Source organism: Triticum aestivum, chromosome 5A (genome assembly GCF_018294505.1).
Source record: "Triticum aestivum cultivar Chinese Spring chromosome 5A, IWGSC CS RefSeq v2.1, whole genome shotgun sequence".
In the NCBI taxonomy this organism is placed as follows: Eukaryota; Viridiplantae; Streptophyta; class Magnoliopsida; order Poales; family Poaceae; genus Triticum; species Triticum aestivum.
In genome coordinates this window covers 409,060,468-409,075,150 of record NC_057806.1, presented here as the reverse complement: position 1 = coordinate 409,075,150, position 14,683 = coordinate 409,060,468, and the positions used below count along the sequence as shown (strand labels likewise).

General features: G+C 43.1%; 1 protein-coding gene across 1 annotated transcript; it reads right to left on the bottom strand.

The window, feature by feature from the left end:
• Positions 1 to 864: 864 nt before the first annotated feature.
• Positions 865 to 5,960, bottom strand: LOC123103663 (uncharacterized). The gene is made up of 7 exons (XM_044525317.1): positions 5,419 to 5,960; positions 4,167 to 4,307; positions 3,706 to 4,071; positions 2,898 to 3,140; positions 2,212 to 2,304; positions 1,616 to 1,816; positions 865 to 1,379 (listed from the first exon to the last, which is right to left on the bottom strand). The coding sequence occupies exons 1-7, from the start codon at positions 5,764 to 5,766 to the stop codon at positions 1,167 to 1,169; spliced, it is 1,605 nt and encodes a 534-aa protein (XP_044381252.1). The 5' UTR covers positions 5,767 to 5,960; the 3' UTR covers positions 865 to 1,166.
• Between the last annotated feature and the right edge of the window lie 8,723 nt (positions 5,961 to 14,683).

Sequence of the window (14,683 nt, the reverse complement as noted above, 5' to 3'; positions counted from 1 at the left end):
TTATATTTGGATAAATCATCATTATTTTACATATTGTGTGGCATGGCATTCTTTAGAACTCGCAAGAACATTGATGCAAAATAAAAAAAATGTTTAAATTGTAGATGAGAATTTAGGCACAATGGCGCTCATTATGCGGATAAGTTTGCTAGTTATTTTTATTCGAAATGACATATCCACATACAAAATTAATGATCATAGTTTCGCCTTGAAGAACATGTCAAGCCCTAAAACGGCATACATCTATATGAAGCATTTCTTTGTTTCACTTCATCCATACGGTTGAGGTAGTTGGCCGGAATGTGGAGTATCTGCTCTGGGCTCAAATGCTTCCTGATGAACAGTAAAATTTAAAAAAATAGTAAATAAGTTTTAAAAAATCTGATTTTTTTGTGGTAAACTTTGACAAAAAAAATTATGCTTGTAATATTTCAGCATGAAGCATTTTGGTATGCATATAAACATTTGTCAAAGTTTTTAAAAAAAGATTTTAAAATTTGTTTACCATTTTTTTTACTGTGTACAGGGTGCATTTAAGCTCGATAGCAGAATAGAGCTTTCGAATTATATTCAGGCACTCCCGCAACCTCTGAGAATGGACCCTTTGGTTATTTGTTAGAACCTGCTGCAACTTAAACCTCTGAGGATGGACCTTTGCTATTTATCAAAATCAATTTCGTATATGCATTGCTGTAGAGTTAAAAATATTATTCACGGCACAAATCATGAACACAATAGGAAATAAAGATTTTGGCCATGCTCTTAATGATCTCCGGACACATAACCTCGAAAAGAAAGGCCTAGCCTCTGAATGTATGTCTTTTGGTCAGAGAACAAATGGAAGCTAATGCACGCCATGCAACATTTGAGAATACATGGAGGATTTTATTTCAGGGGCATACATTTCATGAAGCCAAGATCATCATCAACAACAAGTTTTCAAAGCTATGCTTGAAAGTTCTATCTATGCGAGCGAATCTTCTATCCAGGTTCACATTGGAGGCCTGGGTTCAGAAACTGCTACGCTAACTAGCAGAAAACTATGCACTGCCTTTTGCTAACCCGTGGATACAGCCACCTGTACCAAACATTTATATACAGCGTAGTTTGTTTACATAATTTAAGCACCGGAAACATGGGCAGTCGCCTATGTACGCCGTCTCATGTCAGCAGCGCGATGGTCGCTTGTACGTCGGGGGTAAGGATGGGCAGTTCTCGTTCATTTTTGCGTACGGCTCTATCGTGTTGTACTCTGGTAGCTCCATCCTGTACTCCCCAAGTATCTGGCAGAAGGGAGGCTTGTCTGCCTCAGTACGACACCAGCTTGGGAGCCTGGTCCGGTCGTCTTCAAATATCTTGAGCATATATGCATCCCGTATCTGGGGCAGAAGGTAATTTAGTAACACACTAGATACAGGATCAATCAACCAAAAGAAAGCCCTTTTAGAAATTAACATACGCTACTTCTCAAGCCCTATTATCCTTTCACATAATATATCTCATGTTCAGTCTGAAAGTTCGAAATCGTCTCAGATGTAGAAATGCATGAACAGAGAAGAATTAACACTTTTTCAATTGCAACTATGACAGGTAGGTACGGGACTTGGGCACTTACAGTGAACTCGGTGACTTGAATTGATTCTGTGAAAGGAGCAAATACTCCAGCTTCCTTGTACATCGCAAGAATGAAGGAAACACAAGTAGTTGATTTACCATCACTGTATACCCATTCATCTTGTTCAGGGATGGTGAGCAACTGATCGAAAGACATGCCACGCTTTTCAGTCTCAAGAATGATACCCTGAAGGTCCAAACCCTACATAAAATAGACACCATGAAATTGATAACCGGGTATAACTTTTGGGTAGATAGACACAGGAGCACTATTTACCTATCTTTTAGTAGAAAATAATAATAATAAAAGCTTATTTGAGCAAAAATATATTTCAAGGCCAACTAAGCCTCATAGAACTCCCTACCAGAGCACCAACAAAAGGCCCCACAGTAGTAGTGCATCTAAAGGTTAGCTGCAGTAGAGGGCCAGTGGCATGCGTACAGCCAGAGAAGAACTCGGGTGTCAGAAATGAAATTTCACAGAAACCACCACACTGCTTAACCTTGTGTCAGCTGTAACTACTACAAACTTATAGGACCCTACACACTCCGGCACTACCCATCAAAGGAAGCCACAATACAAACAAGTTTACAAACCTCAGTCCCAAGTCTTTTGTTAAGGGCTTCATTCCACATGTTCGCAGCATAAAGTGGTTGCAATCTAGTCCACATTGACATAACAGCCATTACCTGAAAACAATAAATAACAGAAGTTGGCAAATCAAACATTACTGATGATAAACTGTTCAATGCATGAACTAAATTTAAATCAGCTATAGCAACCAATTTATAGCGTATCTTGAGTTTGAAAGGCTAAAAGTGGTCAATAGTGTCAGGACATCAACATTACCAATTCAGTATCTTTTTTCCACCTAACTTCAGGAGAACTTCAGGAGATCAAGTGCTTTCTTCTACCTTGATACAGGTTTCCTAGTATGTTTGCTAAGATTTTAACAAGATAATACTATCTAGCTTTTCTACTTTTAACTAAAAACAGACATTCACTATATGAAACCACGTGCTTTATCAAGATTTCAAGAAAGAGTGGTATGGCCGTATGGGTGTATGAAGTAGGTAAGTTCATGGGATGACTCCCGTGCACAGGCAATAGTTTGGTTAGCATTAGCACAAAAAATATTTCTGATCTGCAAAATAAACTTACATAGGCACCAAAAAAATCAACGAGAATGCGTATGAGCACTGAGAATGCCAAAACTAAATATGGAACTTGATTCAGATCCAAACAATTGAAATCGAAGCTTTGGGAAGACCAGAGAGATTACCAGATTAGCATCAAGAGGAGGAGGATAATTATCTCCTATTGTATCAATCCAGCTAAATATCATATTATGATAGCCATACGGCTTTCCGACCATGCTCCGTGCAAAGTCCCATGCGGCACTTTCATTGAATCTAGAGCGTATATCAGGGTGTAATGGCAAAAGGGCTATCTGAGGATTTGATCCATCCTTCAGTGCCATTTCCCACCATTCATCCCAAGGAACTATAGCAATAATTTCCTCTCCCTGTTATTGAAATTCAGTATAGTCAAGACAAAACAAAAATGCACTTTTTCATACATGAAACACTGTGTGCCAGTTTTTCGCAACGAAAAGTTCTGCTGGTCTAGTTTTGCAGATACTAAGACGATCAGGCGCCTAAAGCCCAAAAGGACATAAAATTATCCAGTTTAAGGCTAATCTAGCAACTAAAGGTTGGCCACCAAAATCATAATTTCACACACTACAGTTGGTCCAGCATGTATTTTTAAACCAAAAGGATAGGTTTACTGGTGAGAATAACACAAGAAGTACATCACCTACATTAACCTTTACTCTTTTGAGTATATTCAGAAGGTGAGAAGGATCATAAGCATCAGTAATTATGTAGATGCTGGACATGATTAGGGTCAGCATGTTATCAAGTGTAACCAAGCAGTATAAATTATGTTGATACTAGACATGATAAGGGTGAATATAAGAAATTAAATGACAGCAGCCACAGCATGTTATCAACTGATAGCATATATTACATGAGAAAATGAAATGAACAACAAAGATTCCATTCATACGATATAGAAAGCTATATTACCTTTTCATTCTCAAAGCCTGATTCTGCAACCCAAACATCACCGTTCTCATCTTTCAAGCACACAGCAGTATGCCCAGCAAATGCACCAGTTACCCATTTCTCTAATGTCTCAAACCCACCCCATCGTCCTCGAATCTTTGATAGAGCCAAAAAGTCACCAGATTGTATGTCCTCCTTCATAATATTAGCAAACCAAGGTTGAGAACGTTTCTCAAATGTAGCTCCCATGTGCTTCTCTAAAAAGGCCAAGTTGGAATTTTGACCCCATCCAGTATTCGAAAACAAGGGCAGGACATCAATCAAAGATAACAAAGTTCCAAGCATCCCAGATGGCATGAGAAAAACAGACACACCATGCTGCTTAACCTGGTTAAAAACATGGTAATTGAACAGTTTAGAACTTCAAATTAATTTCATGGGGTACTGAATTGTTTAAGATATCTTTTAGAAAGAGAACTCACATATTCCAGCTCTGCTTCTTCCTCCCATGACGTTATCTCCAAAGTGTGTTCTCGAGCCGCAAAATAGTAATCCCATGTTATCCTATATGGTGTTGCAAACACATAAAGATCCATGCACGTCCAGCTTTGAGCAGAAGCAGTCTACATAACAGGATATGCTATTGTTAAAGGCAGAACCCATGTCCGATAGTCAGACCATTAAAAACAGATAATGTTTACAATCACCAGCTGTCCAGTGCAGATCAAGTCAGTTCAAAGATTATGCTTCAAAAATTACAACTGCAGGAAGGTTAAAGCAAAATATTGGGTTCATACACGAAAGTTGGTATACGATACTATTCAGCACCTCCTGGATATAGTTGTGGCATTACCACAATCAGCAAGTCGGGGTGAGACAATGGAGTAAAACAAAATTGTGAATTTGAATAGAGTAGAAAGTAAGATCTATATATCACCAAACAACATTACCATTAGGAACCATCTTCTTCAAATGCATTTCAGTTCAAATTACAAAAGTAATACTACAATGATGTTCACAGGCAATATGCATAGAGTCTGTCAGAAATACTCCCTCTGTAAACAAATATAAGACTTTTTAGGTAAACAACAACAAAGCCTTTCAGTCCCAAACAAGTTGGGGTAGGCTAGAGTTGTAACCCATAAGATCTCAAAATAAAAAAACAGAATTGGGTATGATGTTGTTATTCTATTTTGGAACAGATCTCCTACCATATATGACGATGTTACCATTTCAAGTCGGTCCATTTACAGTCGGTGCCTGAGCAAATTTTAACTCAAATAAACAACTCTCGGAAGTTCACCGGTAGCTGAGAGATCTTGATCTCAACGGAAAAAAATAGAATTAAAGTAAAGCAGCGAAGCTAATGCGCGCATTCCATGACAACAAATGCTAGTTTCGGTCAACAAATCAATCAATACTTTTCAGAAAGGTTCACCATGGGGAGAACTAAAGTTCTATTATCCCCTACACAATTAGCAAGCTCTCATCAGTCATCGGTTCATCACTCCCCGTTCTTAATTATAACTAAGCAGCAAGCATGCACTAGAGCAACTCTTCCTAATTTGCACCGAAGCTTCAGTGACCACCTATATATGGGTATACGGATATACCCCTCAAACGAGTAGTTCCCAGAGGTGACTACTCCTACACGGAATGAATTAGCAACTACACACCCAAGCAGTCGGGTCAGGCGACATAATTTAAGAAGATTTTCAGGTCTGAGGTGCGGACCTTGAGGCGGAGCACGGCGCCGCCGATCTCGGTCCCGTTGCGGTCGCCGGGGGTGAGCTCAAGGGCCGCCTCGTTCACGGCGAAGCAGGAGCCGTTCCAGACGGCGGGGGAGGGTGCGGCCGGGGCCACGGCGGCGACGAAGGAGGGCAGGAGGTCGACGGCGCTGTGGAGGGTGTTCATCACGGGCCACGCCACCTGCCGCGGCAGGATCGGGAGGACGTCCCCGGGGCTGAACGGCAGCTTCAGCCCCAACGCCCCGCCCCGCGGCAGCCCCGTGGCCAGCACGAGCAGGAGGAGGAGACAGAGGCGCGGTAGGGGGCCGGCGCCCCTACGGGTACGGGACGCCATCGCCGCCGGCCGGCTGGGGAGATGTGTGCGCCGTCGGTTGGTTCCCTCTCCCTCCCTTCCCCGCCGGATTTTGCGATTTTTTCTTTTGTCCGACCTCGTCGAGGAGGCTTGCGCGGTCGGGGAAGGTGCCGTGGAGTGGAGGAGGAGTCTGTTCGTCGCGGCGAGGGCTTCCAACTTCCAAGTTCCAAGACGTCTTCGGTCTTCCCGTCGCTTTTGGATTTTGAGGGGGATCTAGTTTTTCTTTTTCTTTTCCTTTTTTTGAGCTTATGTGGATCTAGTTGGGCACGAGTCCGGGTCCCACTCGGGGACGATATTGTTTTCCGTTGGATTGCTTTTTCTTGGCTAAAAAAAGGACGGCCCAGATCAGGTGTTTGTTTTTCCGAATTTATTAATTCTAATCTATTACCTCCTCCTAAAATACTCCCTCTGTAAACAACTATAAGAGTATTTAGATCACTAATATTTCTTTAGGAGAGAGTACAAAACATTTTGATAGGCTAGCTTAGCCAAAATATAAGATATTTTCGAATGAAGATGGCATGTGTGAACTAATAAAGTCTCGTCTAACTTTTTATGTTATTGATTTTATCTGGAGACTCTGCTGATGTTTTTTTCTTTTTCTGTTTGATTCAGTCAGTTAGATAATACTTAATTAATTCTTATCTAGATGAGAGCTAACCATATTTTTACCCAAATGATAAGCGTCACACGTGTGGAACAATGCCCTCCGGCCTGATATTTTTTTATAACTAAAGTTGCCATCCAAAAAAAAATCACATAGAAAAACTGAAACTTGTCATCCAAAAAAAAGTTGTCATGCTCGATAACTAAAGTTCTCATCCTCATGCCACTAAATTTATTATAAAAAAATGTCTAGAGTTGCCATGTATTCATATCACATATGTAGTATTTATTAGGGTCCTACTTTTCCTTTTAACTGAAACACGTGCTTTCAGTGAGATCACTAGCCACTAGGACGAAAAGATCATTTGATACGTTCTCCAACCACATATAAGGTGTTTGCTCTCCCATGTTATAACTTTGTTTTGGATCCCTATGTTTCTTTAGGAAACAAGCCCCGATCTCTGCATCGAGCAATGCACATGACAATATTATTAGTTATTCAAGAAAGGTCTGACAAAAACATATATCAGACAAGTCGAAGCCATCATCCACACCTACAAACTCGACAATGGGAAATGCCCTCACGCCTCACCATCTACAGTCGGGGTCATCGTCGATCCGCCTGCATGACGTACCAGCAGCAAACACCAGGTGGAGTAGAGCTAAAGCATACACCGTCTGCACACGCTTAAAAAGTCGCCGCCACCATCATACCGCCGACCCATCTTCAGAAAAAAGATCTACATCATCCTTGCCAGGCCGGTCAGCCATCGATGCCGCCACAGTGCCAAATAGCACCACTGCCCTGCACTCGTCCATCACAACGCATCTGCCACCGAGACTCCACTACACCATGTCGTCCAGACCTGCTGGGGTCGACATTGTGGATACGATGTTGCTCTACCTCTGGACCCCTCTAGCCAGCACTTGCTCCGAGAAAGATGCCCCCTAGAGGGGGTGTGACGCCATACGCTACCATTATCCGATCCGGGATACCCAGATCCAGGGCTTCCCCCAGAGTAAACGCCCCTTCCCTGTGAGTCTACGCGGTGATCCAATGCCGCTACACTTTCGCAATTTCTCTGGCAGATATGAGCTTCAAAACAGTGCCTCCAAGAAGGTAGATGATGCCACATGCCACCACCATCCAGTCTGGCAAGCCAAACCAGAGGTTTCCCTCGGAGCTCGACGGGGCCGCCACCGTTACAATGCCCTCCAAGGAGGTTAGCAGCGTCCGTAGACATCGCCGCACCATCTACGCCTGCAGATCGAGACAAAGAATTTCTTCTTGACGATAGTCCCTCGAACCAGGAGAGCAGGAGTGATGTCTACTACACAACCTTCTTCGTGTAGAAGTTGTTGGGCCTCCAAGTGCAGAGGTTTGTAGGACAGTAGCAAATTTCCCTCAAGTGGATGACCTAAGATTTATCAATCCGTAGGAGGCGTAGGATGAAGATGGTCTCTCTCAAGCAACCCTGCAACCAAATAACAAAGAGTCTCTTGTGTCCCCAACACACCCAATACAATGGTAAATTGTATAGGTGCACTAGTTCGGCGAAGAGATGGTGAAACAAGTGGTATATGGATAGTAGGTAAAGGTATTTGTAATCTGAATTAATAAAAATAGCAAGGCAGCAAGTGATAAAAGTGAGCGTAAATAGTATTGCAATGCTAGGAAACAAGGCCTAGAGTTCATACTTTCACTAGTGCAAGTCCTCTCAACAATAAGAACATAATTGGATCATATAACTATTCCTCAACATGCAACAAAGAGTCACTTCAAAGTCACTAATAGCGGAGAACGAACGAAGAGATTATGGTAGGGTACGAAACCACCTCAAAGTTATTCTTTCCAATCAATCCGTTGGGCTATTCCTATAAGTGTCAAAAACAGCCCTAGAGTTCGTACTAGAATAACACCTTAAGACACAAATCAACCAAAACCCTAATGTCACCTAGATACTCCAATGTCACCTCAAGTATCCGTGGGCATGATTATACGATATGCATCACACAATCTCAGATCCATCTATTCAACCAACACAAAGGACCTCAAAGAGTGTCCCAAAGTTTCTACCGGAGAATCACGACGAAAACATGTGCCAACCCCTATGCATAGGTTCATGGGCGGAACCCGCAAGTTGATCACCAAAACATACATCAAGTGAATCACGTGGTATCCCATTGTCACCACAGATACGCACGACAAGACATACATCAAGTGTTCTAAAATCTTTAAAGACTCAATCCGATAAGATAACTCCAAAGGGGAAACTCAATTCATTACAAGAGAGTAGAGGGGGAGGAGAAACATAAGATCCAACTATAATAGCAAAGTTCTCGATACATCAAGATCGTATCACCTCAAGAACACGAGAGAGAGAGAGAGAGAGAGATCAAACACATAGCTACTAGAACATACCCTCAGCCCCGAGGGAGAATTACTCCCTCCTCGTCATGGAGAGCATCGGGATGATGAAGATGGCCACCGGAGAAGGATTGCCCCCTCCGGCAGGGTGCCGGAACGGGTCTAGATTGGCTTTCGGTGGCTACGGAGGCTTTTGGCGGCGGAACTCCCGATCTATTCTCTGTTCTGGAAGTTTTAGGGTACGTGAGTATATATGGATGCAGGAAGTACGTCGGTGGAGCTTCGGGGGGCCCATGAGGCAGGGGGGCGCGCCCCCACCCTCGTGAGCACCTCCCTTGGCTCCTGACGTGGGGTCCAAGTCCATCTGGTAGCTTTCCTTCCAAAAATAACTTCTCTAGTTGATTCTGTTCCGTTTCGACTCCGTTTGATATTCCTTTTCTTCGAAACACTGAAATAGGCAAAAAAACATCAATTCTGGGATGGGCCTCCGGTTAATAGGTTAGTCCCAAAAATAATATAAAAGTGGATAATAAAGCCAAAACAGTAGATAACATAGCATGGAGCAATCAAAAATTATAGATACATTGGAGACGTATCAAGCATCCCCAAGCTTAGTTCCTGCTCGTCCTCGAGTAGGTAAATGATAAAAAAAGAATTTTTGATGCATAGGGGATCGTAGCAGAAATTTAAAATTTTCTACGCATCACCAAGATCAATCTGTGGAGTAATCTAGCAACGAGGTGAAGGGGAGTGCATCTACATACCCTTGTAGATCGCTAAGCGGAAGCGTTGCAAGAACGCAGATGAGGTAGTCGTACTCGTGGTGATTCAGATCGCGGTCGATTCCGACCTAAGCGCCGGACAACGGCGCCTCCGCGTTCAACAGACGTGCATCCCGGTGACGTCTCCCATGCCTTGATCCAGCAAGGAGAGAGGGAGAGGTTGGGGAAGACTCCGTCCAGCAGCAGCACGACGGCGTGGCGGTGGTGGAGGAGCGCGGGACTCTAGCTGTTGGGGAACGTAGCAGAAATTCAAAATTTTCCTACGTGTCACCAAGATCAATCTATGGAGTCATCTAGCAACGAGGGAGGAGTGGATCTACATACCCTTGTAGATCGCGCGCGGAAGCGTTCAAGAGAACGGGGTTGATGGAGTCGTACTCGTCGTGATCCAAATCACCGATGATCCTAGCGCCGAACGGACGGCACCTCCGCGTTCAACACACGTACGGAGCAGCAATGTATCCTCCTTCTTGATCCAGCAAGGGGGAAGGAGAGGTTGATGGAGATCCAGCAGCACAACGGCGTGGTGGTGGAAGTAGCGGGATTCCAACAGGGCTTCGCCAAGCACTGCGGGAGAAGGGAGATGTGTCATGGGAGGGAGAGGGAGGCGCCAGGGCTTAGGTGTTGCTGCCCTCCCTTCCCCCACTATATATAGGGCCAAGGGAGAGGGGGGGTGCAGCCTTGGCCCTTCCTCCAAGGAAGGGTGCGGCCAAGGGAGGAGTCCCTCCTCCCCAAGGCACCTCGGAGGTGCCTTCCCCCTTTAGGACTCTTCCTTTCCCTTGACTCTTGGCGCATGGGCCTCTTGGGGCTGGTGCCCTTGGCCCATATAGGCCAAGGCGCACACCCCTACAGCCCATGTGGCCCCCCGGGGCAGGTGGACCCCCTTGGTGGACCCCCGGACCCCTTTCGGCACTCCCGGTACAATACCGATAATGCGCGAAACTTTTCTGGCGACCAAAACAAGACTTCCCATATATAAATCTTTACCTCCGGACCATTCCGAAACTCCTCGTGATGTCCGTGATCTCATCCGGGACTCCGAACAACTTTCGGGTTACCGCATACTAATATCTCTATAACCCTAGCGTCACCGAACCTTAAGTGTGTAGACCCTACGGGTTCGGGAGACATGCAGACATGACCGAGATGACTCTCCGGTCAATAACCAACAGCGGGATCTGGATACCCATGTTGGCTCCCACATGTTCCACGATGATCTCATCGGATGAACCACGATGTCAAGGACTTAATCAATCCCGTATACAATTCCCTTTGTCTAGCGGTACAATACTTGCCCGAGATTCGATCGTCGGTATCCCGATACCTTGTTCAATCTCGTTACCGGCAAGTCTCTTTACTCGTTCCGTAACACATCATTCCGTGATCAACTCCTTGATCACATTGTGCACATTATGATGATGTCCTACCGAGTGGGCCCAGAGATACCTCTCCTTTTACACAGAGTGACAAATCCCAGTCTCGATTCATGCCAACCCAACAGACACTTTCGGAGATACCTGTAGTGTACCTTTATAGCCACCCAGTTACGTTGTGACGTTTGGCACACCCAAAGCACTCCTACGGTATCCGGGAGTTGCACAATCTCATGGTCTAAGGAAATGATAATTGACATTAGAAAAGCTTTAGCATACGAACTACATGATCTTGTGCTAGGCTTAGGATTGGGTCTTTGTCCATCACATCATTCTCCTAATGATGTGATCCCGTTGTCAATGACATCCAATGTCCATGGTCAGGAAACCGTAACCATCTATTAATCAACGAGCTAGTCAACTAGAGGCTTACTAGGGACATGGTGTTGTCTATGTATCCACACATGTATCTGAGTTTCCTATCAATACAATTCTAGCATGGATAATAAACGATTATCACGAACAAGGAAATATAATAATAATCAATTTATTATTGCCTCTAGGGCATATTTCCAACAGTCTCCCACTTGCACTAGAGTCAATAATCCAGTTCACATCGCTATGTGATTAACACTCAAGGTCACATCCCCATGTGACTAACACCCAAAGAGTTTACTAGAGTCAATAATCTAGTTCACATTACCATGTGATCAACACTCGATGAGTTCTGGGTTTGATCATGTTATGCTTGTGAGAGATGTTATAGTCAATGGGTCTGAATCTTTCAGATCCGTGTGTGCTTTACAAATCTCTATGTCATCTCCCAGATGCAGCTACCACGTTCTATTTGGAGCTATTCCAAATAACTGTTCTACTATACGAATCCAGTCTACTACTCAGAATAATCTGGATTAGTGTCAAAGTTTGCATCGGTGTAACCCTTTACGACGAACTCTTTTACCACCTCCATAATCGAGAAAATTCCTTAGTCCACTAGTTACTAAGGATAACTTTGACCGTTGTCCTGTGATCCATTCTTGGATCACTCTTGTACCCCTTGACTGACTCATGGCAAGGCACACTTCAGGTGCGGTACACAGCATAGCATACTGTAGAGAGCCTATGATAAAAGCATAGGGGACGACCTTCGTCCTTCCTCTTTCTTCTGCCGTGGTCGAGCTTTAAGTCTTAACTTCATACCTTACAACTCAGGCAAGAACTCCTTCTTTGACTGATCCATCTTGAACACCTTCAAGATCATGTCAAGGTATGTGCTCATTTGAAAGTACCATTAAGAATTTTGATCTATCCTTATAGATCTTGATGCTCAATGTTCAAGTAGCTCAATCCAGGCTTTCCATTGAAAAATACTTTCCAAATAACCCTATATGCTTTCCAGAAATTCTACGTCATTTCTGATCCATAACATGTCAACAACATATATTCATCAGAAATTCTATAGTGCTCCCACTCACTTCTTTGGAAATACAAGTCTCTCATAAACTTTGTATACACCCAAAATCTTTGATCATCTCATCAAAGCATACATTCCAACTCCGAGATGCTTACTCCAGTCCTTAGAAGGATTGCTGGAGCTTTGCATACTTATTAGCATCTTTCAGGATTGACAAAACCTTCCGGTTGTATCACATACAACCTTTCCTCAAAAATCGTCGAGGAAACAATGGTTTTTGGCATCCTATCTGCAAGATTTCACAAATAATGCAGTAATTGCTAATATAATTCCAACGGACTCTTAGCATCGCTACGAGTGAGAAAGTCTCATCGTAGTCAACTCCTTGAACTTGTCGGAAAACATCTTAACGACAAGTCGAGCTTTCTTAATGGTGACATTTACCATCATTGTCCGTCTTCCTTTTAAAATCCATCTGCACTCAACAGCCTTACGACCATCGAGTTGTTCTACCAAAGTCTACACTTTGTTTTCATACATGGATCCTTTCTCGGATTTTATGGCCTCGAGCCATTTATCAGAATCCGGGCCCACCATCGCTTCTTCATAGCTCGTAGGTTCATTGTTGTCTAGCAACATGACTTACAAGACAGGATTACGTACCACTCTGAAGTAGTACGCATCCTTGTCATCCTACGAGGTTTGGTAGTGACTTGATCTGAAGTTTCATGATCACTATCATAAGCTTCCACTTCAATTGGTGTAGGTGCCACAGGAACAACTCCTGTGCCCTACCACACACTAGTTGAAGAGACGGTTCAATAACCTCATCAAGTCTCCACCATCCTCCCACTCAATTCTTTCGAGAGAAACTTTTCCTCGAGAAAGGACCCGATTCCAGAAACAATCCCTTATTGCTTTCGGATCTGAGACAGGAGGTATACCCAACTGTTTTGGGTGTCCTATGAAGATGCATTTATCCACTTTGGATTCGAGCTTATCAGCCTGAAACCTTTTCACATAAGTGTCGCAGCCCCAAACTTTTAAGAAATGACAGCTTGGGTTTCTCTAAACCATAGTTCATACGGTGTCATCTCATCGGAATTACGTGGTGCCCTATTTAAAGTGAATGTGGTTGTCTCTAATGCCTAACCCATAAACTATCGTGGTAATTCGATAAGAGACATCATGGTATGCATCATATCCAATAGGGTGCAGTTATGATGTTCGGACACACCATCACACTATGGTGTTCCAGGCTGTATCGGTTGTGAAACAATTTCCACAATGTCTTAATTCTGTGCCAAACTCGTAATTCGGATATTCATCTCTATGATCATATAATAGATATTTTATCCTCTTGTCACGACGATCTTTCAACTTCACCCTGAAATTACTTGAACCTTTCAATAATTCAGACTCGTGATTCATCAAGTAAATATACTCAACATCTACTCAAATCATCTGTGAAGTAAGAACATAACGATATCCACTACACGCCTCAGCACTCATTGGACTGCACACATCAAAAAATGTATTACTTCCAACAAGTTGTTTTCTAGTTCCATTTTACTGAAAACGAGGCTTTCAGTCATCTTGCCCATGTGGTATGATTTGCATGTCTCAAGTGATTCAAAATCAAGTGAGTCCAAACGATCCATCTGTATAGAGTTTCTTCATGCATATCTACCAACAAACATGGTTCGCATGTCTCAATCCTTTCAAAAATGAGTGAGTCCAAAGATCCATCAACATGGAGCTTCTTCATGCATTTTATACCGATATGACTTAAGTGGAAGTGCCACAAGTAGGTGGTACTATCATTACTATCTTATATCTTTTTGGCATGAACATGTGTATCACTATGATCGAGATTCAATGAACCATTCATTTTAGGTGCAAGACCATTGAAGGTATTATTCAAATAAACAGAGTAACTATTATTCTCCTTAAATGAATAACCGTATTGCGATAGATATAATCCAGTCATGTCTATGCTCAACGCAAACACCAAATAACAATTATTTAGGTTTTAATACCAATCTCGATGGTAGAGGGAGCGTACGATGCTTGATCATATCAACATTGGAAACACTTCCAACACATATCGTCAGCTCACCTTTAGCTAGTCTCCGTTTATTCCGTAGCTTTTATTTCGAGTTACTAACACTTAGCAACCGAACCGGTATCTAATACCCTGGTGCTACTAGGAGTACTAGTAAAGTACACATCAACACAATGTATATCCAATATACTTCTATCGACCTTGCCAGCCTTCTCATCTACCAAGTATCTAGGGTAATTCTGCTCCAGTGGCTGTTCCCCTTATTACAGAAGCACTTAGTCTCGGGTTTGG

Excerpts from the sequence above, each read along its gene's own strand:
- LOC123103663 (XM_044525317.1), bottom strand. The coding sequence starts at position 5,766 with ATGGCGTCCCGTACCCGTAGGGGCGCCGGCCCCCTACCGCGCCTCTGT. Across the intron at positions 3,141-3,705 it reads CAGGCTTTGAGAATGAAAAG|GGAGAGGAAATTATTGCTAT; the intron begins GTAATATAGCTT and ends TTTCAATAACAG. Across the intron at positions 2,305-2,897 it reads CTCCTCTTGATGCTAATCTG|GTAATGGCTGTTATGTCAAT; the intron begins GTAATCTCTCTG and ends TATTGTTTTCAG.